This window comes from Falco peregrinus, chromosome 12 (genome assembly GCF_023634155.1).
Source record: "Falco peregrinus isolate bFalPer1 chromosome 12, bFalPer1.pri, whole genome shotgun sequence".
Lineage (NCBI taxonomy): Eukaryota > Metazoa > Chordata > Aves > Falconiformes > Falconidae > Falco > Falco peregrinus.
The window spans coordinates 21,858,022-21,882,747 of NC_073732.1; the positions used below are offsets into that span (position 1 = coordinate 21,858,022).

The following is a 24,726-nucleotide window of genomic DNA, read 5'->3' on the forward strand; positions in this document are numbered from 1 at the left end:
TAAAGCTTTTTAATGCAGCATGGGAGATTAGCAGTCGTATAGTTGCATGCTTAAAATCTGGGTGCATGCTGAAGAGGTATATTGCATGGGATTTTAAACAACATAGCAGATAATGCTTCTTCCAGTTTTTAATCTTTCTCGCACTTGATTCCAGCAACCTACAGCTATTCTGTGTCTAGATCCCGAGAATATTAGTAGGCTGTTATTTTAGTGTTTAGCAAAGCCATTTAACAATTCTACAAAGCCTTCTTGAGACAGGGTCTGTAAGTCTGATTGCAAAAGGCTTAACTTACTTAAATTAGGTATTCCCAAAGGATCATAACTCTGTCTAAAGGGACGTTCGTCTAATGGCCTAAGAATGGAAGCTCTACAGCTTGCCTGATGTTACCACCATTCCTGTGATGGCCCCTCCAGTAAGAAAATTTTCCCTTTGAGAGACAGATGTGTCTCCCTGTAGTAACAACAAGCGTTTGTCTGGTGCTTCCCTCTCCATTACAAAGTTAGATACATTTAACATACAGAGCCTAGAGGGTGAACTTTGCAGGTCATCTTGTGAAGCAATCCATATGGATACCTGTACTGCTGCTTCCCCAGGTAGGTGTGCTAATTCTGGCCATGGATCAGAAGTTACCTGTTTCTAGTCAGTTTTAGGAACGCCACATTTCCAGTTTTGCTGCCATAGGCATCTGCCCAGCTTGTGTGCAGGTAAAACAATCTAACCCTGAGGATCATCTCTTCAAATCACAGGCTCTTCCTTTCCAAAAAATGCCTTTGGTCTGGATTAGGTGTGTGATCAAGGAGAATTTCATTATGTTTGGTTATATTTCATGGTGTGCTCTGAAAGTTATTGAAGTGTTGAGAGAGGATGGTGATTTAATTTTTTAACTACTACTTCTGGACAGTTTTCATTTAATCCCTGCATCATCAGACTTGAGCTCGGTGATTAAAAGCTTGTCCACCTTCAGGGGACCGAGATGAGATGTTTGGGATTGGGATCCTGTGCGGAGTCAGGGAAGCATGGCTTTTATGAAATAGCCAAAAATTAGGCAGGAATTTCTGCTGGTGGTTTTAGTGGGATACAGGTGCATGTTCTGAGCAGCTGGCCTTGATTTTCAGGTTTTGAAGGAATAACATATCTTCTCCTGCAGAAAGATGTATCAGAACTACCTCCATTTTAACAGGGTCGCAATTATCATGCGAAAGAATTGTGCCTGTTTTCATTGTTCCCTAAACAGTTAGAAGGTCTTTAAAATACTAATACACAATCCCTTTTTGCTATTCTGATACAGGAAATATGGGGGGAAATCACCCTCAAACACATAATTTCTTCTTGTGTTGCACTGTAACAAGGAAAAAAAGAGGTTTAAGTACCTAAAGAGTATTGAATAAAGTGTCAGTACCAGAAATACCCTGTTTCTGTAGTCAATCTAGGGATTTACAAAATATGGCTGCCAAGAATCACTGCAAGGTGCCCTATAGCTGTCTAGGAAGATGTATTTTTAACTCTAGAAAGCATAAAGTGTGCAGCTTTGTAGCCATAGCCTGGAAATATGATACTGAATATACTGTCACTTGTGTCTCTGCTGTAACATCCGGAATCCCAGCCTCCTGGGTCACACAGCATATGACTTTGGGGAGGAGATTCATAGTTCAGTAATTAAATACTACTTTGCTCTAGGCAAAACCAACAAATGGGCTTCATCTGCAGCTTATTTTGTAATAGTACTCAGGACTCTGCTTGGCATTTCTGGGGACTGAGTACTCAGATAAGTAGACAGTAACTGTTATTTTTAGCTAAGGTTTTGGGTGGTTTTGTTGGGGTTTTTTTCCCCTTCCCTTTCAGGATTGTAATTTATTTTTTTTTCTCCCCTGGAGAATTTCAAACTTGTATCTCATCTTGTAAACTTCATGCTCTCAGATTGGCATGGAAAGGCAGAGGCTTTTGCCATAAATTAGGTCACTAAAGCTGAAGTACAGAATACAAATATTTATCACCTGAGCTAAGGAAAACAATTCAGATGAGGAAAGGAAAACATTTTTTTTTAGTATTTGGAAAAGAAGCTGTATTCCTGAGGTTAAAAGCAAAGCAGTAGAGTTGGAAGATGAACATGAGAAGCATCTCTTGTTTTAAATTGCTGGAAGGAAAACTAGCAAAGCTTGATCATATGGGAAATCAGTAAGAAGGTTCATTAGGTAGAATTATGGATAATTTTTTATGCATGTTCACATTTGACATAGATTATTGAAGCTTAAATTTAAAGAAGGGCACATTTAAATAATAGCAATTTTGAGACACAGGTAAAAAAATGCGATAAATTTAATGTTGAAATATATTAAACCAAAACTTATGCATTTAATTTATTTTAAAAAATAAATTTCCTTTAAATTCAGAAGGTTAGAAAGAATTCTTAATTGCAGATTTTCAGGTAGTAGAACTTTAATCAGGGCTCATTTGTATTGTGCCCAATACAATATTGGACCCCATCTCTCAAGTGAAAATGTGAAAGAGCAAAGAGGAGTATTTAGAGCAGTTAGTTAATATAGTTAAAGAAAACTCAACTTCTTTTTATAAAGTATGAGAAAATGTTCATTTTTGTTGAAATTGATGTTTTAATATGTTCTTACACAGAAGGACGTACAACATTGATCATGCACTGCATGCTTGACATAACAGGAACCACTAACATGTTTTAGGAGTTTTTCTTTATAAACTGTTTCTAAAGGGCTATACATAACATTGTCTTTGGATGTAGTCTTACTGAGGTCAGCAGCCATTTGGGGTAGACCTACCATGTCTTGGGAAAAAGAGCCTCTGGAGAACACCTTAGTAGAACAGCAGCCGCCAGCAACAGTGTTTTGTGGAGCCCTGGATTAAAACTGCAGCTCTGCAAGCTACTCACACAGCGGATTTGGTGTCTGATCGAGGTCCTGCCGAAACCTCACAAATCCGGGAGTTTGTCTGGTCTGAGTGGTTGGATTTAAATTGCACCCTTTTCACTCCCTTCAGCACCTCTGAGTTGATAAATCAGAGCAGCCTTGGTGGCATTGGTGCCTCACTGGCTTAATTGGCCTGGATGCAGCTGGAGAAATGGTGGTTAGTGTATCAACACCTTCCTGGGCTGCGGGGTGTCCCCGGTCCCCCGAGTCATCGTAACGGTGGTCTCATAGCTGTTGAGTTCAGCCAGTAGGTTTGCCAGGCTGCGGAACTCCCAGTGTTAGTGGCAAAGCGTAATGAAGAGGAATTGTGTATCACGTGCGGGACTTCATTTTTATTTTTAAGAGAGGTAATACGGATGTAAAGCAGAATTGTAATAACACTTCCCAAAGGACTTGTACACACCTGCAGGTTTTTTGGGTGGAGTTAGAAAGCTATGCATTCCCAGGCTGGGTCATATGATTTGCCTTTTTTTTTTTTTTTTTTTTTCCTTCTCAACCATCGTGGTCATTAAAAAAAGGAAGATTCTTAAGCAGCAATTAAAAACAAAATGGTATCACTGTCTATGTGCACACATGCTGGCAAAATATTTGTCTAGATTTCTTACGAAAGAGGAAAAAATAAAAGGACTAGTGACAATATTTCTGTTGTAGGAGATTTATTCTTTCTGTAGCCAGCCTTCTGTTTTCCATGGATCAATGTAGCAGTCTGTTTATATCTGAACATTAAGCATTTTTTCAGAGCTACCCGGAGCATTAGCTGTTCCCTTTAACATATTATATTTGGTATCAAACTAATAATGGGTATGTTTGGGGGAATTATTATTCACAGCAGCCTGCCAGGTTTTTTCTGTTATCCTACCTAATTAGGGTGTGTTAGAGCCCACCTAGAACTGCAGAAATACTACTTTCTGAGGCTGTTGTTTGATGATACAATAAATCTAACCGTAGTGAACTACTGTACGTTATAAAACTGTGATTAAGAGATACAAAGTGCTAATCTCATGAATAAACTTTCACTGCCAGTTCAAGTTTGTTTAAGAGAAAACCAACCAAAAAAAACTATTAGGCCAGGAGCCATATCGGGCGGCATCTGTTCTCTAGCGTTTGGCATGAACCTGGAAGAAGAGTACAAAGCTAGCACAAACATGCGGAGTAGAATAATAATTTGTCAGAAATGCAATCAGATTTGTACTGTTGGGCACCCCTTAGTCTACAGATCCAGTGTTCGTGATAGTGGAATTTGATCTTGTTATAACGGATTTTACTTGTGAGTTTTACCCAAAGTATGGAAATGTGTGAATGGACCTCAAGGGGTGGAGAAACCCTTGCGAAGAGAGCCTGTGCGTCTGAGTTATGGTAGGCATGTTACGGAAATACAGGCACATTTTTGCTGTGTGGAAGCTAAGTCAGGAGTTGGTGTGTTGGCTCTGGGACAAGAAACCTCATTCCCTTTCCAATTTTTTTTTTTTTGTGGGAGTTCTGACATAGATTCAGAGCTGGAATGAGTGGGTCGGTTTGTCTGAAGCACAGGTGCGTGTTATCTCTGTTTCTGACCTGTGGTACAGCTAGTTCTTAGGTAGATCTTGAGGCCAGCACTTGTATAGACAGTTGGGTTTTATTTTATGGCTGATATGTTTTACGCCTGATGAATTTTGGAAGTTCAGGGAATTTCTATAGCAACATTGAAAATTACCTGGGATATCTTGATACTGTGCCGATTCTAATAGAACAGTGGTGTTATAAACCAAGGGGTCCTGTAGAAAACCTGTGCCTGTGGCTTGGTAGTTTCGGATGGTCAAGGGAGAACAGGGTGATGGGTTACCTGTGCTGTAATACGGTTTCATTGGAACTGGCACTGCTGAGCATCACAGGGATGTGTGTGGGTTGAGAGCCTGGGAAGAGGCGTGCTGAAGGGGACTTGATTTTAAACAGTGAATATGGATCCAGGTGTGGTCCCAAGGATAGGAAGACCACGAGCGATTTGGGCATGGTCCTAAGTCCTCATGCGCATCTATTTTTTACCTGTTGTTTTTTTTTTTAATTTGGTTTTAATTTAATCCTAGTTTTACTGGTAAAGAATTCACTTCACATGCACTGTGACTGCTCCATGGTGCTAAACAAAAGTAGAGGCAAGTAAGAGCACATTTCCTTTAAAAGTACACTTGGAGCTAAAACAATAGTGTGGCTGCATCGTATCTTGCCACATTTCCTGTAAATCCACAGAATGTTTTGAGGAAGACTTGGAATTTTTATAAGGGCCACAAAAAAAGGGGCCTCAAGGATCTTGTTACATTTTCAGAATGGATTTGGGACATCCAGGTGCAAATATTTTGAGGTCTTTTTAATGGGTCCTTTGCAAATTAGGCTAGCAATCTAAGACTGATAGGAATTTTGTGTCATTTCTACTTATTTTTGACTTATTTTTCTGTGTCTTTTTCAGTTACTTAATCACTGCATCTAAAATAAAGAGGCATATTAATAGCTCTTAAATGCCCAAAATAAGTAGTTGATTGCACATAGAAATAGTGGATTTGGGGGAAATAAACCAGCATTAGTGAATTTGTTAGTATGTGGGGTATGTGTGTATGCGAATGGGTGCATACATAAAGATAAATTATTTTTTGCCTCCTTTTTTTTTTTTTTTTTTTTTTTTCTTCTCAGCCTTTCCTCCTCTATTCATGTTTCTGCTTTCATTTACATGATGCCACTTTTAAGAAGTCTTCTCCATCACCTCCCAGACAAGCCCTAGGGCCGTGTTAGGGCATTAGGGAACATGGAGTTCATGTGGTTCATCGGTTACCAGGTTTCTTTTCTTTCCCATTACTGTTTTCCTTTGGCAGACATCGGTGGCAGGTTGTAACTTCACCATGAAGTGATGGGGTGGCCATGGCATGTTGATCACTGAGAGCAGTATCTCCGCCGGCTTTGGGGCCGGTGGGTCCCCTTTCTGTCCCACCTCTGCTCCATTTTTGCCATCATCTGCTCGCTGCAGTGTCTCTGGGGCCATTCCCGCTGGTCACTTCCCAGGCGGCTGTGAAGGAGGAGTGAGGCAGCACAAGTTCCTAGGGCTGGAAACGGCAGCAGCTTCCCCGCTGTGTGCACTGGCCTTCAGGCACCTCCGAGCTGCTGCTTCAGCCGCCTGCACGGCCTGGCCGCGGGGCTGGCACTGGCCGCCGGGCTGGGGCTGGCACTGGCCACGCTGCAGAGCCCTTTGCTGGGGGCAGTTTGGCTTTGGCCCTGGTTTCGAGGGGTGGCAGCATGAGCCCGGCAGCCAGCATCAAGCCTGGTATCAATTCCAAATTTGTCAAAGGGATATAATTAGTGTATCCTCCCCTATCTGCACTTCTGCTGTATTTTCTCTGTCATGTGATGGTTTGCTTTTGTGATGGGGAGGAAGGTGGGCCGGTGTTGCTGGTTCTGAGGGCTCCTCGCTCCCCTTGGCTGTGCGGGAGCCAGGTGAGGGTTGTTTCGGGGTGCTGGGGTAAACACAGAAATGGGTTTTCAGAAAATTGAAATAAGCACCGAAAAAATGGATAAAGCAGTATCTTGGTAAAAACCTGGAACCTTTTGCACCCTTTCCAGTTTCATGTCCTCATCAGGCAAGCTGTGTATTTATTGAGCACATCTCTGTGTTTTCCTGGATGTGACGGTGCAGCAGCCGGTGTTGCACTGCCACCTCTTGATAGCCGCGCAGGACAGCATGTGGCACTGCTTGCTGGCCAAAGCATCTGGTGGAGAACACTTTGAACCTGCCTTGAAAAATTATACTCATTTCACTTGGGGCAGGGTGAATAACACTTCTGAAAGACAGGCAAAACGTTAGCTTTTATTCTTTAGCTATCCAGCTACTTAACAGATGAATTTATGTGGCATCTCCACTGTTCTGCTTTGAGTGGGGAGCCTTCTTTGTATTAATAACGCATGTCTTCTGTATGTGGCAAATGACACTGATTTCTGCATTTTGGTCAATGTTTTTGGATGATGCAGCAAGATTTTAAAAATCAGTAACAGGCCTGTGAAAAATATACTATAATTTATGTGTGTCTGTAATGTATAAAGGCTTCTTTACAAGTCTTTTTAAATTTAATTACCTTTTCCTACAGAAGTTTATTCTCTGTAACAAGCAGTCCTAAATAAAGATGATTTACACCACGTATGACAACTAAACATAGCTGAATAAAAACAGTGTTTGGCCCTACACGTGTTAAGAATCAGTTGCTAATGCATGAAACGGCTAAAAATGACATTCATTACACACACTGCTCAGTAAATGAGCCCTCAAAGTATGTAGTAATTTGGCAGGTAGACCTTGTATGTCAGGCATCACTGGGGGCTGTGGATGACTGGGGTAGGGTTGATATCAATATACCTTTCTTTACAAGTTGCATTGCACTAGCTAGAAGTTATTGTACTGGAACAGTTATTTTTTCCTTTACAAATGAGAAGAATTAAGTAGCTGTCCGTTTTTGTTTATTTTCTTAAAAAAAATAAAACCATCTTCCCTCTTTCAGCAATGAGGTGTGCTTGAGCTGCCCTAAAAGCACGAGGTGTGGACACGTCAAGCATCGCATACAGCTCCACGTTTCCCATATCAGATAGCCCCAGCTCTCCCACTCTGGTCCTGCTGGCCCCAGCTGGGTCTGAGCCCTCCCTGCAGGTCTCAGACGGTGCCATTTCTCCTGGGCCCTCTCCAAACCGAGTGGGCAGTGCACGCTGCCCTCCCTCCTACCCCAGCTATGAGCTGGGTGTGTGGCTGGGGCGGGCTTGGGGATGTCTGTGTGCTCATGGACTCGCATGGGTTCGTGTGTGGTTTTGGGCAAACACACTTTTTACGATGTCCAAGTTCATCCTGTAGCCTCTCCTCTTCTTGAGGAGTGTAGCTGGGTCTTTCCTCTACACCATTATGGGACTGGTTAGGGAAGGCACCCCTTGGAGAGCTCTTCCCCCTAGTAAAATGCAAAATTTAGCTGATGAGGGAGTTGTTGTTTTCTCATGGTTCCTTGAGAAGTCTGGCTAGGAAAAGATGCCTAGGAAGAATATGTATGGGCAACCTTATGATGCTGATCATAACCGTGTAGCTGTTGCTTCCTGCTGCGTTCGCTGCTTTCCCACTTTGAGCAACAGTGGCGAATGGCCTGACTATGTAGCTGCGTAGCATCAACTTTTTTATTCTGAACAAGAAAATCTGTTCTCTAGTCCTTTTAATGTCAGATCCAAGACAGATTTTGTCAAAACAGTAGGAAAGTTGCTTGTCTTCTTAGACTCCAGTTCTGTAGAAGAAAACGACGGTGGTGGGCAGCTGGTAAAAACCTGGAAATCTGCTGATGGAAAGTGCTGGGTGTGTATTAGGAGCAGGAGATGGACTTTATTTCATATTATGTTCTGGAGCTGCTGTTTTTACTTGTTTGCTAAATGTCGTGGAAAGATCAGGATTTTCAAACGTTCAGAAGTCATGAGAATGCTCTCAAAAAGGAGGCTTGAAGTTAGGGAAAATACTGTATTCTGTCTCTTCATCTTATTTTAAAACTCTTGTTGCTTCATATTTTCAAAATTTGTCATCAAAAGTATGTATAGTTTGATACATTATTTGTCTTGCTAAATATTTACTATTAATAAAATCAAGGGGCAATTGTGTATATGTATCTATCAGTATTTTTAAAGCATTGATTGAAAGCCTAGAGAAATGTTACTAAAAATGATCTGTTTAAAGTTTGCCTCTAACGTCAAGAATTCCTTTTACAAAGCCTAGATGTATGGCTGAGATGTTTTCTAATTTTTCGTGGAAATAGCTGAACTTCCTTTGAGCAGATACAGTGTTGCAGCCCATATTGCACCTTTTTACTAGAGTAGAAGTACCTGAAAATTGAATTAGATTACAAAGTAAAAGTGAGAACTTGCTTGCATACCACTGTGAAACCAAGTTCTCAGTCATTGTTAGCCAGGTAGAGAGAAATCCACATCTCGAAAAATGTGTTTCAGAGCAATAATGTCGATTAGATGAAACTCACTTGATTTTTCTTTAAAAACCTGTGAAATTAAGCCTTTTTAGTACTTGTATTAAGCCACGTAGTTCTCCAGTCCATACCAATTTTCATCATTTGAGAAACCGGCCCTTCAATATTTAACTTACTGACCTTTATGTTGTGGTGAGATAAATGATTTTTTTAATGACTGCGGTAGACTTATTTTCATTATAAAGTAAAACCATTGTCTATACTGCCAGGGAGCTACTTACTTTATAAGTATAGTATTTGTTGAGAAATACGTATTAGGTACCACAAATTTTGAATTGACCTACTTTTTTATTTTCAGGGTTGTGTCCTTTGTTGTGACCTCATGGTTTAACTGGGAATAAAGATGAGTATAAGCAGTGATGAGGTTAACTTCCTGGTATATAGATACTTGCAAGAGTCAGGTGAGTTTTTACAATTCTGGTTGCTAAATAATGCATAATTTATTTGGTATTCACCTGCAACTGGCTTTAGCAAATTTAATTGTTTTGCCAGTAGGCGTGTGCTTCTGTCTGAACTGTTTCTTGGTGTTTCTTCTCAACAAGAGAACAAATTCCTGCCAAGTTACCTTCTGTAACTTTAATCAGACTTAGTCATTTGGCTCTTCAGATGGCAGTTAACCAGCCAAGGGCTCACTTGATTGCTAGAAATGCCTTTTCCTGGAGATCACTTATCTACAGGGTGATGATGACACTTTGCACCATTTTCTTTGGGGCTACTTGAAGAAGAAAAAAGGATGACCACCAAAATACTGGTTTTTCCTGTTCTGTCTTGGAGTGATGGTGCTCCTGCAAGCTCGGTTCATTGCCTGAATGTGACTGGGAGGGAAGGTGGTGCTGTATTTCAAAGGAAGAAGTGGCAAGTGTGACCATATGACTTCTATAATTTGAATCTAAATACAGATGAACAGATACTTTTACAAGAATAACTCCTTATTTGAGAACAAGGGTTCTCAAAAGCCTCCCTTCCTGCAGGACACTTTCTTGAAGGATTTTGTCCTTTGATGTCAGGCTAGCCAAAGCCTACTGCTTCTTAAGAGTAAGAGCAAAAGGCAGTTCAATATGGTCAAACTTGAAAAGAAGCCTTTCTCCCATCATATTTGTCCAAACTGACTGTGTCTGTAAAGCACAAGCAGGAATGTAGTAGTGTTCCCTTGGACAGTGGATTGGTAAAGCTTCCCAAACCCAGCTGGATCAGCTGTTTGAGTTTGTGTTGCATGTTGGGGTGGCTGCAGGGGGCTTTGTTCTTGAAGCTGTGTAAGAGACAACATTACCTTTTACTTACAGCTATGATATTGAATGCTTAAAGCAGCCTACATTTAGAACAGGTAGATTTGACTGGAAATTGGGGCATGCCCCAGTAAATGAACAAGTGATGATTGTCAGCTGGCAGGAGGGAATATGATCTTAGCAACACATAAAAGAAGTCTGCATATCAAAGCAAAAATAAACTCCAGTCTTAAGGTAACAGTGTAAGGGATCAGCTTTAATGTGTGTGCTGCATTGCCGTTTCAACATCTACTGATTCTTAGTTTTCTTTAGTGATTGCTGATGTGGGGGTGGTGTCTAGCTTCTTGAAAAAGCATTTGACCAATGTAATATCTGCCCCACTGCTTATGTGATTGCTCATGGACTTCTCAAATTCAGACAAAGAAGCACCAGAAGCAATGGTGGATGGCAGAGTTTTTCAGTCTGTGCTTGTCAGAAGAAAGCAGAAACTTACTGTTCTGCCTGAATTTACAGAAAAGTATTGCACGTTCTTATTCCAGTTGCAGATTGCTTTTTCGCAGAAACCAAACTTACATAATGGCTTTATAGTCGTTTGAAAGTTTGCAGGCAGCTTTTTAGTTACCAGGGGAGAGGGGAGGAAGTACTTTAAGAAAAAATTATATGACAATAAAGTTAATTTGCTGAAACAACAATTTTTATCTAGGTTAAATTCACCTTTTCAAGGTGATCAAATAAATAGCAAGCAACAGTGTGGTCTTAATGCTAACAGTCTTAATCAGTGCACAATACTGATGTAGTTCTGAATGCCAAAACATACGCAACTATGACAGCACTGTACCATGAAGTGAATTCTGTTCTACATATAGATCCATTTCACTTTCATGGGTAACAAATAGGTGAGTAAAAATAACAAGTGAGTCTTGGTGTTTTGGAGATACATATTTTATTAAATACTATATATGATACAATGCATGTATCATTTGAGAATATATAAATATATGTAAATGCTATTGCAAATTGTATGGTTTATGTTTTTATATTTACTCATGCACAAATGTCTTGCCAGTGATACTGTAATTAATATTTGGTGTGTTTATATATAAACTTTGTTTTTCTCTTCTTTTATACATTTAAACGAGAAACATGAGGGAAACAACAGAGGTGTGTTGACGAGGTTTTTTTTGTAGTTCATGAGCATGCTGTAAGTTTGCATAATTTGCTTAGGTTTGTAAACAGAAGATCCTACAGTGGTATGGCAAGTAGCGTTGTCTATCTATAAATCAATTCTGATGTCTTTGCCTTGTCTTTAGGGTTTTCCCATTCAGCATTTACCTTTGGTATAGAGAGCCATATCAGCCAGTCTAATATAAATGGTGCTCTGGTGCCACCAGCTGCTTTGATTTCCATCATCCAGAAAGGTCTGCAGTATGTAGAGGCAGAAGTCAGTATTAATGAGGTAAGGAGGCTTTGCCTGCAGGAGCATTATGTCCTTGCTTGCAGTAAGTTTGAATGTTAGTATTTTTTCTTAACTTTCTTGTATCCTATTTATTTACTTTTACTTCAGATTCCTTACTGCTGGTGTTCACCATGACTCCAGTGGTGGAACCAGAATGGAGTGACATAACTGGGTAGGGGTTCTGCCCAGTGCAGCCACACAACACCAGGCATGGTGTTCTGGCTCATTGCTTAAAGGTCCGTTGTCTGTAGAGTTTTTACCCTAATATAATGTTGTAGTAAATCCAGACAAGTGCAATAAGATAATCATTGAGACAAGTAACCTCTTAATTTTTATTTTCGTAGACTAGGGAGGTGGGAGAGCACTATCTATGCAGCTCTCATTTTGGTGATTTGTTGTCATAATGAAGTAATGAGAGCCCAAAGGCAAGGTTTCCAAATAGAGCAAGGGTTTCAGTTTCTGGCAGGAAGGATGGAGGTATATGCCAGTTTGCTTTTCACCTCTACTGGCTAATTCATCTTGAGCAGGATCTATTAAATTTGATGTTTAAATGGTTATTCCAGCAGTACAAAAAGCTATGTATCTTCCTGCCTGATGCTGGAGATACTCACCCTCAATTTCCATTCTCATTTATGCCTGGAAGGTTAGCAGCCTTTGTATGTGTCAGTTATATCACAGAAGGAAACTTCTTTTCGCTAATTCTGCTCTTTCCATTCTCCCTTATGTCTGCTCTTTATGTGTAGTTTTCATAGTCCAAGTAAAGCAAATCCATTCCCTTAGGAGGCCTCAGAAAAATAAAGCAAGTGATTAGAATAGAAGGAGACCCTATATTTATTGCAAGGAATCCTTCTAGCTCCTAAAAATAGATCCTTACAAAGCCGTAGCATATGTACAAGGGTATTTTTAACTATGTCTTGTCCATTTCAGGATAAAATTCTTCCTTGTTGTTTGAAAGCACGCCAGCACTGTTTAAAAAAGGAAGAAAACTAGTCAACTCTCCGGATAATATGTTTATGGAAAGTATTAGTCTAATAAGATAGAATAACTTCACAAGCCAGTGACCTGACTTGCAGTGTTAGCAGCTCTTCAAACAAACCATTAGATTTTGTTGCAGCCACTCATGTTTGAAATCATATTCATAGATAGCTTACAGAATTTTTTACTTTAGCAGACGATTTAGCAAATTCAAAGCATGTAACTTTTGATTCCAGAAGCACTGCCAGAGGTTTGCGGTGGCTTTTTCTGCATATTTATGGTGGCCACTGAACTTTAGACTAAAATTCCAATCCTAACCACAACAATGATGAGATACCACTTCCAGCACCATTTGTAAACTGTTTTATTATATTAAACCAAAACTTGTGCTGTAGTTTTTTGTGGAATTTTTGCCCATAATGTTAATTTGTACTTGGTGTTGTCTTTTTTTGTTTTCTCCCTCTGCTGTAATTTAGGATGGTACCTTGTTTGATGGTAGGCCGATAGAGTCTCTCTCACTGATAGATGCAGTAATGCCTGATGTGGTACAGACCAGACAACAGGCCTACAGAGATAAACTTGCACAACAGCAGGCAGCAGCTGCTGCAGCTGCGGCCGCGACTAACCAACAGGGATCAGCGAAAAATGGAGAAAATACTGCAAATGGAGAAGAGAACGGAGCACATACTATAGCAAGTAAGTTGAGACAGAAATGATCTTAACTTATTTCCTCATCATCTGTCATAGTACGAGCTTGTAGGTAGTGAGGTGGTTGTGTAGAGGTACTGGTAACCCTTCAGCTTGCAGGGAACACGTTTGTCACGGGCGATACTTTTAATAGATCGCGTCTCACCTTTGACTGTTCCAGGTTAGATATCTGGAATTGCAGGAAGAAATGCAAACTTCTGAATTCATTAATTCACAATATTCCATTGACCAGTCTCACCTCCAGTACTGCTCCTTTCTTACCATCTGAAGGTTTTTCACAGCATCCTCTGAGAACTCTTGCATAAAGAGAAAGCAAAAAAATCTTTAATTATTGCATCTCCTCTCAGTTTTGGCCCCTGTACGAGGAATAAGAAGAGGAGTCTGCTAATCCACAGGTGGTTAAAACTGAGCATTGCTTGTGAAGCTCTGCAAACTACTTTTGGCAGGTTCTGCTAACCCCATGAATTGGGGAGCTGTAACCAGTGCTCTGTAGGACAGACTTCCTTGTCATGCTGAGACCATCACGGTTGCTGAGACAAATCCTGTATAATTTGTGTCCTCTATCAATATCAGTTTTCGTGATTTGATATCCAGAATGATTCGATGCAACTTTGTGCAGGTTTGGATTATTCAATGGTTCCATTTTAGTTGTGACTGGTGAAACAAGTGAGTTTCATTTGTTATCGCTGGTCAAAGGAACATACCTTACAGTCAGGCTTAGTACAGGAAAGTTCAGATCAGGCATTAAAATTTCATTTTGAAAATGCTGTTCTGGAAGTCTGAATTACACAGTTGAGAGGGGGAGTTACAGCTTTTGCTGTAAAAACACCTGAATAAAAGACATTTTTGAGAGAGTATTCATATCAAGCCATGTACAATTTTTGCGTTTTACAGCTGGATTTTACTAGGGGTTTTTTGTGTTACTATATATGACAAATAAACTGGAGATATAATTATTGGATTAAACAAATAAACTCTCTACTTCAATGCTTTCATGTAAAAATCTCAAAATATATCCTTGTTCACTGTGAACTAGATAGAGTAAGTGTAAAATCAGCCACTGTTAAATGTGATCTATCAGCAACCCCTACTGGCTGGAACGCCAAATTATACTAGCGTTGATTCATTAAATGGAAGCAATGTTTTATATGGTGCTCTTTCTTAAAAATATGCATGTTCTAATAGCCTCTTCTGTTTTCTCACACATACAAACAGTGACAGAAACCCTTGCTGTTAAATTAAGCAATAGATGGGAAATGGTTTGTTTAACCACAGTTAAAAAAAACGAAGCAGGTGAACTTTTCATGTTCTGCATATACACTCAGTGTGAATTTATTTTTAATAATAGAAAATGATTGATGGCAGTTGCCAAGAAAACTGTTTTGTCACTTGAATTACCCCCAGTATTTTTTACAGAACAGTACGGATTCAGTATCGCTTCCACACAGAAAGCTATGTATTGCCACAATTCCACGGTAGTTGCCGATGCAGTTTAAAAAGTTCTGTTATCACCAAATGTTACTATATTAATTAAAACCATTTTGTAAATAAAATGCCTGAGATGTAAGTTTAAAACCTGTTTGACTGCAATTGGTGAAAAGAGAGTCTTTTTGGAAAGGAATGTATCATAGATGTATTTTTAAGGCACAAGATAGACTAGTAACATATTGTCCTGTGCAGTATTGTGCCTGAAAAACTATGAGTACTTTTAAATCAACGTTTATTTTTTGACTTAGCAGGAATTTAACTTTTGGCCCCAATTTTGAAGTTTCAAAATTAAATCTATTTGGATGCTGAACTTTAGAAGGGCTAAGAGCTTTCTCACATTTTTGCAACTCCCCATCTGTTTATAGTACTTTATTTTTCCAGTTCCAATTTATGAAGGAACATAACAGCTTTTTGTCAAATTTTGATCCACGTAAACTGTGAATTAGTTGCTATGCTTATCCCAGACGAACGTGAGCCATACAGTAGTTACAATGTATTGTCCCAAAATATTAAAATCCACCTCTCTCTACTGTTGTTTCCCATAATGCAGATAATCACACAGATATGATGGAAGTAGATGGAGATGTTGAAATCCCTCCCAACAAGGCAGTGGTGCTGCGTGGCCATGAATCCGAAGTATTCATCTGTGCCTGGAATCCCGTTAGTGACCTTTTGGCCTCAGGGTATGTGCATGAACTATGTATGCACGTAATATTGATGCCCACTGGCATACGTATGTACGCTGATGGTAACAAGTTAAAATAATAGCTGCCCCAGCATCTTCAACATCAGGTGCCGCAATGTTTGCTGTTTTGAAAGGAATACTTTTTAAAATGGAAGTAATTGGGAGAAGGAGTTACATTCTTATCAACTGTTCCATAGATCTGGAGATTCAACAGCACGGATATGGAACCTCAGTGAAAACAGCACGAGCGGCTCTACACAGCTGGTACTTCGACACTGTATACGAGAAGGCGGGCAGGATGTACCCAGCAACAAAGATGTGACGTCACTGGATTGGAATGTAAGTAGAAATGGCGAGGCTTAAACTATCAGAGAAAGCTGTACCTATAATTTTGCATAGTCAAATTTAAGTGACAGCAACCGAGCCTCCTCTGCTGTGGCTCCTGAAATATTTCTGGGTTTAGCTTGCATTGTGATTTCTTGTGTTGTGCTACAGGGACTTCTTTTTACTGAGTTATAGTCAATGGAATAAATATCATAAATCTTATGCAGATGTATTCTACCTGAAATTTGCTTTTTGCTCTTTAGCTTTGAGTTATACAGTAAAAAAAAAATAAAAATAATAACCTTTTTGCTGGCAGAGCGAAGGTACACTTCTAGCAACTGGGTCTTACGATGGCTTTGCAAGGATATGGACTAAAGATGGTAAGTGAAATACTTCTAATTTCCAGTATATTTTCCTGTATTGTGGCTCACAGCATAGTTTTTTATTTTTTTTAATGTATTTTATATCAATATAAATTTTCAGGTAATCTTGCCAGCACCTTAGGGCAACATAAAGGTCCTATATTTGCGTTAAAATGGAACAAGAAAGGAAACTTCATTTTAAGTGCAGGAGTGGACAAGGTGAGATAATCTTTGGTAAAATTAAAATTCTTTCCTTCACCGTTGTAATCTAATTAAAAGCATAATAGCAAAGCTATAGAAAGTAAGTAAATTAAAGTCATGGGATGTAAATATGTACTTACAAAGAACTTGTTATGCTAACTATGTTTCCTTGTATTTTATAGTAGTTTATTGAGATATTTATTAGGTTTCAGTGTCCCTGGATCTCATCCCAGTTAGGTTAGTGTAAGTTGGAAAGTAAGTGCATTGAACACTGGAGCACTAAACCTTTGTAAAACCAAATCACCTAAAATGTAGTAAAGCACTTTGTATAAAGCCTCAGAAAAAAATCACACTGGAGGAGTAGGTTCAGGCTGATTTGGATATCAGTCAAGCCTGGGAATGATTAAAAAGGTTAGAGCTGGAACCTAAGAAAAGTCAATATATTTGACTGGGGAGGTGCCAGTTGTGTAAGGCCATGGAGCTCCTTGTTTAACTGTGTTTTATTTCACATCTCTAAACAAACTTAAAGACTCACAGGTCTTTAAATTCAAAGGTGTTGTTAGTGTGAGGGATTTTATGAATGGTAGGAAGGGCATGTGGTGATGAAGAGTAGACTTAAGATGAATTCAAAGAATAGACGTTCAAAGAATGAGAAGAGTGTAGTTTTTTCTCCGTAACTGATTCAAGGTGCAGAAGTAAACACATGCTTTCTCTTAATGAGACTGGCAAATGGCAAGCCTAGTAAGACCACAGGCCCACAATACTTAAAACTGGCAGTGTCACTGTAAAGTAGTGTATTTTCTCCTTTATTTTTTTTTCTGCACACACTTAACCTGCTTAGCTTTAGTGCCCAGCTTTATAAATCCTTGTGCTGGCACAAAGGAAGGAAAAGTGAATGTCTCCAAGCATGGAAAGGATGTGTTTCTTTTTTTGGCAGCTGTGATGCCTTATGCCACTTTTTAAGTCTTTGTGGAGGTACAGCTTTAATTTGCAGAAAAATATTCGGGAGGAGACAGAAGCCTTGTTTCAATCAATAAAGCTCCTTGGACAAAGCAGTTGAGATTGTGCTTTGAAAAAAATACTCTGCATTAGCAGAAAGATTGGCTTGACCTTGTGCAGCTTTTCCATAAATAATTTGTCCGGTCAGTTCACGCTTCCACTGAATTCAGTGTAAAAATTTTCATTGATCGTTGAGGTAGGTCAGGAATACTTGCATATAATAAAGTGATTATAAAAATACTAATTTTGTCATGTAAAGGTTTATTTCATCAGAGGGATATCAGAAGTATTGGCAGAGAACAACTCAGAACAAAATTACACCCTTAAATCAAATCTTTCAGATTCTTAAGTGAGACTAATTGGTTATATAAAGATCTCCTTAGGGACAAATGAGTATTTGAAATTAAAATTTGAATATACAAGTACTTGAAATTAACATAGGTGTGTGAAGTGGATTACAAGAATATAAATAGGACTAAGGAGATAAACCTATTTAATTTTGTTTATTTAAAAAAAAAGCCCATAACCCCCCTGCTTCCCTCCGGACCCCAAAAACCTTTCTAATATTGCAGCATATTAAGGTTTTATACTTTTGTCTGTACATCTACTACCATTTCCTTTAGTACTGGATAAAACATTAGGAATATATAATTGGGAGCAGGTTTGGGCAATGGGGAGTAGTCTGGGTAGTCTGATACATGTGAATGATGGTAGTTGTGGGGAAGTCAACAATTTGTGTAAGTTTGTTTATTGTTTACGTATCTGTTTAATACAGACCACAATTATTTGGGATGCCCACACTGGTGAAGCCAAGCAGCAGTTTCCTTTTCATTCAGGTAAGTCTTGGTTTTGATCATTCAGGATTGTCATCTGAAAAGATGAAAAAAATGTTATTTATTAAAATAAATAAAAAAAATCTGAAGTTTATGGTGATTATTTACAGCATTTTAAAATCTTACAGTCAGTCTTTGGATACTGACTCCCATATTTGTAGTCTTTAAGAATTTTGAGAATGTAAACATAGATAGAATTGTTCTGATTCTGTAACTTTATAGCTCACAATTTTATTGCTGTTCTGTGAAAGTCATAAGAGATAATCCAAATATTACCGACTTTCTGTAGTACAGTGGCAGACCCATCAACTGGGTGGGCCACGAAGGATTTGTGTTTATCAGCTAAGGACTGCATTTGTCATCTTCCTGCTACAGTAATGCCAGCTCCGCATCCCATTGTTCTGCGCTGCCTGCTGGGCTGTCCCCAATTTGTTTGGCCACAAACCAGCTGAAAGGCTGTTCACTGGCCAGCTGGGATGAGAGTGCAGCCTCTCAGGAGGTCAGACAAATTTCTTTGTGGGCTGCATGCTGTGCAAGCCTGCCAGAATCAGCTGGAAAATAGAATAGAGAGGATGACGAACATGTCATTGAAGGGCCTTTAAGAAATGTGTCTCGTTTCCACTTTTTATTCTGTTCGCACTACGTTTTCAGTGGCATGACAACAATCAGAAACATCAGTTCTTGATTTACTCCAAGCAATTCTGTGTGCTATCTGCAATAAATATCTTGGCTTGATCAAATGGAATATGTCGCCCATGATTAAGCTTCAAGTTAACACACCTTATAATGCTGGAATTAAGAAAGGAAATAAATCATTACCTTTCACTGACTGCCATCTATCAGCACAAGCATGGACTGTTAGTGGAGATGAGCTCATGCATGACGATGTGTTAAGTTGTGGGAACCTGTTCCTTGTGCAGACTCTTGAGATTTATTTACAGATGACTTAACTACAGCTTGTTGTCCTGCTGTACTCTCTTCTGTCTAACTGTTTCATTTCAGATATGTTCCATATTTTTATGTCTTCTATTAAATTTCATTTCTTTTGTGTAAGACTGGTTCTGGCTGCATTTCTCATTGTTCATAGTGTTTGGTTGTCTTCAGAACTGCTATAAAATTAATGGTTGCTTCTTGTTGTTCTAATGGCACTTGTTCTCAGGTGGTGCATGCTAAATATTCAAACTCCTGCAGAATACATATCATAGTTTTAAATATCTTTCTTTTTCTTTTAGCACCAGCATTAGATGTTGACTGGCAAAGTAACAACACATTTGCCTCTTGCAGTACAGACATGTGTATTCATGTCTGTAAACTAGGACAAGATAGGCCCATCAAAACCTTCCAGGGTCACACAGTAAGTACTGGAAAAGTGGGGTTTGCTCTGATATTTTTAGTAACGAGAGACTGGGGGCCCAGTACGCTTACCAGTATACAGCACTCGTGTAATGGTTAGACTCTGGCAACAGGCAATAGACAGACATCTGCAGGTAGTTGTAGTTAAGGTCATATGGTACTGCAGTCTCTTGTCATCATCAGAACAGTTCTCACTCCCATGTGCAGCTTTTTTTACCAGTGCCAGGATCGCATAGCAAAACTGAGCTTTAGAAGAAGAAACAGGGTAACTTTAAGACTTTGCTGTGCACAGCCTGTGTTGTGTAAGAGCATGCATGGGGAAACGTGATGAAGAGGTAGCAAAGAGTTGTTACTAAAGGCAAAGCTAGGAATGAAAATTTAATGTTAAAATACTGACAATTACACAAATACTCACCGCTGCTGTCCACCTTTATCTTTCGTAAGCTGTCATTTGTAGTGGAAGTGAAGACTCCAACTTATTCTCACTGTTCAATTTTAGAATGAAGTAAACGCAATCAAATGGGATCCAACTGGTAATCTTCTGGCATCCTGCTCTGATGATATGACTCTAAAGGTAATGGGAGTTCTGGTACTGGCTCTTGTCTCTGAGGACTGTGGAGTGCACACTGTTAGCTCGGGCAATCCAGCAGTATGGCTGTACTTGCCGTGTCGGCTAATATTAGTTCTTTTTTAATATAACAAGATTAGGCAATCCTAGCAAATCCTTGTTAATCAGAGCCAAGCTTTGTTCCAGGGAACTTGTTACAGGCTGCCACCCTGAGACTTGGAGCATGATTTATTAGGTGCTTTTAGCTGTTTACAGAATCAGGTCATTAATCATTAAGCTGTCACACTTGATGTTTGCTTTTGGTTAAAAGGAAGAGTTGGAATGCATGTTGTGTAACACATACAAGAATGGGTGACTAGCTACTTTGCTGGTGTTCTTCTGTATCCCCCTTCTTTCTAGTTCAAACCTTTGGCATATTGTTTCTTAAGAGAGTGTGTGTACTCCCTGGTTTTTACAGTTCATCAGGAGTTGTTCTACAGTTTTCAATTGCACCTACAATATTTTCCTCCACATAATTCATAGCAACGTGCTTTCTTGCAGAACTGGGGCAAAACTGTGAATGCAGAGGGTACTGTAATTTACACGTATGACTTCAGGGCACACTAGAGATCCATACAAAAGTACCATCAGGTTAGATGCAGTAGAAGAAATGAGGTTGTTCTTGCCTGATAGGCCTGTGCTGTTTCCATGGTACTGATGCTTTTCCATTACTCCCACACTGCTTTATATTTTGTGGGTGTTACAGCACTATGTTTGGTAGAGTTTCAGGATATGGGGCTTTTATGTTGACAGTGCTGTCCTACTAGTAGCCCTTGGGACAGTTGTTTCCATCTAGCTCACCATTGTTTAATCAGAGACAGGGAATGGCTGAATGACCAGCCAGATACTCCCTCCCCTGCTGGCACACAGTCAGGCTCTCGCAGTGGAAATCACCTTATCTAAATATAAATATTTAAGCATTTAAGCCTTTGCTCTAAAGGTAGATGTCTAGACATCTTTAGTCAACGGAATGTCTAGCACCACTGAGGAGCAATTCATCCTTTCCTAAGTTAAGCATCTGAGTGTGATGAGTAAACCCCTGAGAGCATCAGCTCTTCTGCATTGGCAATGGGTGGAGTCACAATAGCCAGCTTAAGCTAGGTATTTAATACTTAGCTGAAACGCAGGTAAAATGAATTCAAATCTAGAGCTCAAGCTGTTGCTGCTGTCTCTCAGTGAGTAACTCGGAACATGTCATGGTTTGTGGGCTCAGGCATTCAACTTCTTGGTTGCTGTTTTGAATTCAGCCCAGCCTGGGAAGTATTTTTTCATTTTGTTTTGGATTAACTGGAAGACCATTTGCTTGTAGCTAAGTCTGTGTCACTAATCGCTTGTGGTTCACTTACTTTTCAATGGCAGTAGGAATGAATGTCAGGTTTTGATGCATATAGAGGATGCCTAGTGATTCATTTATTTATTAATGTATTTATTGTTCTCTTATGATGCCAACCTGGTGTTTTCTAGAGCAGCTAATATGGACTCCTTTCATCTATACTAGTTTTGGGAAGAGAAGCTATATTTTGATCTGATCAATTTAAAGTGGAAATACAATTTAAATTCTGTTTGCACATTGAAAATTGATTTTCCCTTCAGTGAGGCAACAGTTCTGAAAAGCGTCATTCATTTAAATGTACACCTCAATTGCATCTTAAATACAGTTGGGCTTAAACAAACATGCTCTTGTTAGGTTTTTCTAACAAAAGGTGAGCTAAAAGCACTACTGAAACAGATAACCTCAAAAAAAGCGCATTCAGATGATCAGCTACCATATCAACTTTGCATTTAGGAGAAGGTATAAAAGCCTTCCAAAATCCTTTCTGTAGTAGCAATGTAAACTCTTTAATAGAAGAAAGTTAATCTGTTTGTTGCAGGTTATCATGCAGGACTTGGAGTCCTAAGGAACAGCGTGACATACTGAACAAAACCATGGCAATGCAAATCCTAATAAGCCAGGAAAATGCCATAATGTTTTTTGTAGCACACATCTATGGCTTTGTATGAAAACAGAAGATTTCTCTACTATCGCTTTATTTCGCTCAGTCTGTGTAGCAAGAAGTTCATTTAAAAATAGGACTGTGATATTTTGTCAACTCAGACATGAACATATACATATTGCTCTTCTCATTTTAGCATCTGTTCTCATCCCTGCACTTTTCAAGGGGCTTGTAGTTAACACATGCAGATTGGTTTCTATAGGTAGTACCTTTATTACTCATTAATCCTGTTAGGTACTTAGAATTCAGAGAATGGAAGGTACTGGAATAATATTTCTATAATTAGTCTAGAAACCCAGCAGCCATAGCAAATGTTCTGAGTGGACTAAAAGCTGGCAACCAGGCTGCAAATGACAAAGAATAAATAAATAAAGTGTATTTTAGTACAATATTGTGCTAAATGTCTTTGTTTTCTTCGTTTTTTATCATAGATCTGGAGTATGAAACAAGACAGTTGTGTCCATGATTTGCAAGCACACAACAAAGAAATTTATACTATCAAATGGAGTCCTACAGGACCAGGAACAAATAATCCGAATGCCAATCTTATGTTAGCAAGGTACTATTTAATCCTATCTTGAAATGCCTGTTAAGCATTATTTTTACTTCACTCTTTATATATGAAGGTTCCCAGAATGTTTTGAAGTATGTAGGGTACTTTATCATATTGTGTTTATATTAGTAACAGAAATACATCAAATTGAGATGTAATTAATCTGTGTTTTTTCTTTGACAGTGCATCCTTTGATTCTACTGTTAGGTTATGGGATGTAGACAGAGGAATTTGTATTCATACTCTGACAAAGCATCAAGAACCTGTGTACAGTGTAGCTTTCAGTCCTGATGGCCGGTACCTGGCCAGTGGCTCCTTTGATAAATGTGTACACATTTGGAATACCCAGGTATAGCTCTTCTGTCTGTTTAGATATTTGTGTTTTGGTCTTTTTCATCAGCACCCTTCCAACCTTTGCTGTTCCATCATGTTTCAGCCACAAGGAGCTTTGCCATTCCTAATACGCTGATTCACTTTCTCTTTGTTCTAAGGTTACTTGTTAATGGATGTCCCTTTAATTTCTCTTTTTGAGTGCTTGGCTATGGTGAAGTAATAATTGTCTTTGCATTCTCTTTAGTTAGCCCCCACCCCCCAAAAAAATATCACCAAACCCCAACCAACCAAAAAAAAACAACTGAAAAAAACCAACAACAATGAAACACATTCAACAAAGTGTCTCCCATACCATGTTGCATTCAAAATGCTTTTGTTAACTCTGAACTTACTCCTGGTAAAACAGTTTGCTTTGAAAAATGATGGCTGGATGCAGACATACAAATCTGCTGTCTGTTTCATTGAATTTCACTGAAAAATGAGAATGTAAAGTGAGAGAAGACAATGATGACGATATTTCTATATAACTTTCTAAGAGGTGAACTATTACTTGTATTTCTGGCAAATAATGGGTGGATTGCAAATGAAAGGATCTTGTTGTTGGGCAAGATGTGAACTCTGGCTACTGGGAATTGGATATTAATTTTTGAAAGGCTCATTTTAGTAATTGGAAGTAGTAGTGACCACCAGTTTTGCCTGTCAAACACGAGATCAAGATGTGATGACTGTGTTTGTCATGTCCTTTGACACAGCGCTGAGGTTGTTCACAGTCTCGATCTGGACCATTTCCTCTGAGAATTTCAGCTTTTAAAGGCAGTGGGGAAGTTTCACATGAAGCACAAATTTTACTTGTTTGCTTGCATTTTGTTATTTTAATTACATGTTTTGTCCCTCTTTAGACAGGTGCCCTAGTTCACAGTTATCGGGGAACAGGAGGGATTTTTGAGGTTTGCTGGAATGCAGCAGGAGACAAAGTTGGAGCAAGTGCTTCAGATGGTTCAGTAAGTGCTGCTTGACTTGGTTGACTTTCTAACAAGAAGCATCTTCTGGAACTTTTTTGACTAACAGTGGAGACAAAATTTCCTTCTGTACCTGAAGTTTGAATTACAGCCAGCTCACCTGTAGATTTTTGTCACCTGTAGTCTTTGTTCTAGCTTAATGCATTACTGTTCTAAACCCTCCAAAAATCTCAGGAGGTGAAGTTGCCTCTAATTTAGATTTTCTGTCCCTACTGGGACTTACTGTGGAAATTCATTGTAGTCTGGAAACAAGATCATTTTCGCCTCTTTGCCCTTTTTGAGTGAAAATGTTTAGTAGAGGTGGTAGGTGATATTATTATAAAGTGTGATAATAGTGAAATACCTTCTGCACTGCATTCAGCAGAAAGTACAGTACAGCAAAACAAAGTACAATTATCTGAATGCTTGCAATTGAAAAGTTCCTTAAAATGACAGGAGCTATATATAAATACCAGTCTGCTTGCTTTGCTTAGAAGAAGCAGAGAATAAAATCATATGTTTAACTAATCGTGAATGCACCCCCTATCATTTCATGGTGGTGTATTGTAGCATCACCTCCTAGCTCTCCTGACACTGTCCTGCAAAGTACTGCAGTAAAATATCAACATGCAGTTCTTCATAACAAGTACTATACTTGGGGGTTTTTTGCTTGCCCCTCT

At 39.1% G+C, this 24,726-nt stretch overlaps 1 protein-coding gene and 1 long non-coding RNA gene across 11 annotated transcripts in view; one reads left to right on the forward strand and one right to left on the reverse strand.

Moving 5' to 3' along the window:
• The window catches only part of TBL1XR1 (TBL1X/Y related 1), a 118,018-nt gene that overhangs the window by 86,768 nt on the left and 6,524 nt on the right, over positions 1-24,726 (forward strand). For 9 of the 10 annotated variants that reach the window (XM_055816995.1, XM_055816996.1, XM_055816991.1 and 6 more), the window contains 13 exons: positions 9,250-9,352; positions 11,488-11,633; positions 13,085-13,304; positions 15,355-15,487; positions 15,687-15,828; positions 16,130-16,193; positions 16,297-16,394; positions 18,151-18,211; positions 19,441-19,562; positions 20,061-20,135; positions 22,594-22,721; positions 22,899-23,064; positions 23,948-24,049. In XM_055816995.1, coding sequence (XP_055672970.1) covers positions 9,295-9,352; positions 11,488-11,633; positions 13,085-13,304; positions 15,355-15,487; positions 15,687-15,828; positions 16,130-16,193; positions 16,297-16,394; positions 18,151-18,211; positions 19,441-19,562; positions 20,061-20,135; positions 22,594-22,721; positions 22,899-23,064; positions 23,948-24,049 — 1,515 coding nt within the window. In that variant the 5' untranslated portion in view covers positions 9,250-9,294. Of the gene's footprint in view, positions 1-9,249; positions 9,353-11,487; positions 11,634-13,084; positions 13,305-15,354; positions 15,488-15,686; positions 15,829-16,129; positions 16,194-16,296; positions 16,395-18,150; positions 18,212-19,440; positions 19,563-20,060; positions 20,136-22,593; positions 22,722-22,898; positions 23,071-23,947; positions 24,050-24,726 lie in introns of those variants that run through there. The other variant, XM_055816998.1, reaches the window with a different exon arrangement.
• LOC114010925 (uncharacterized) lies at positions 18,108-20,085 on the reverse strand. The gene is made up of 3 exons (XR_003552631.2): positions 19,977-20,085; positions 19,634-19,807; positions 18,108-18,245 (listed from the first exon to the last, which is right to left on the reverse strand). It is a non-coding gene; the product is annotated as an uncharacterized LOC114010925 (long non-coding RNA).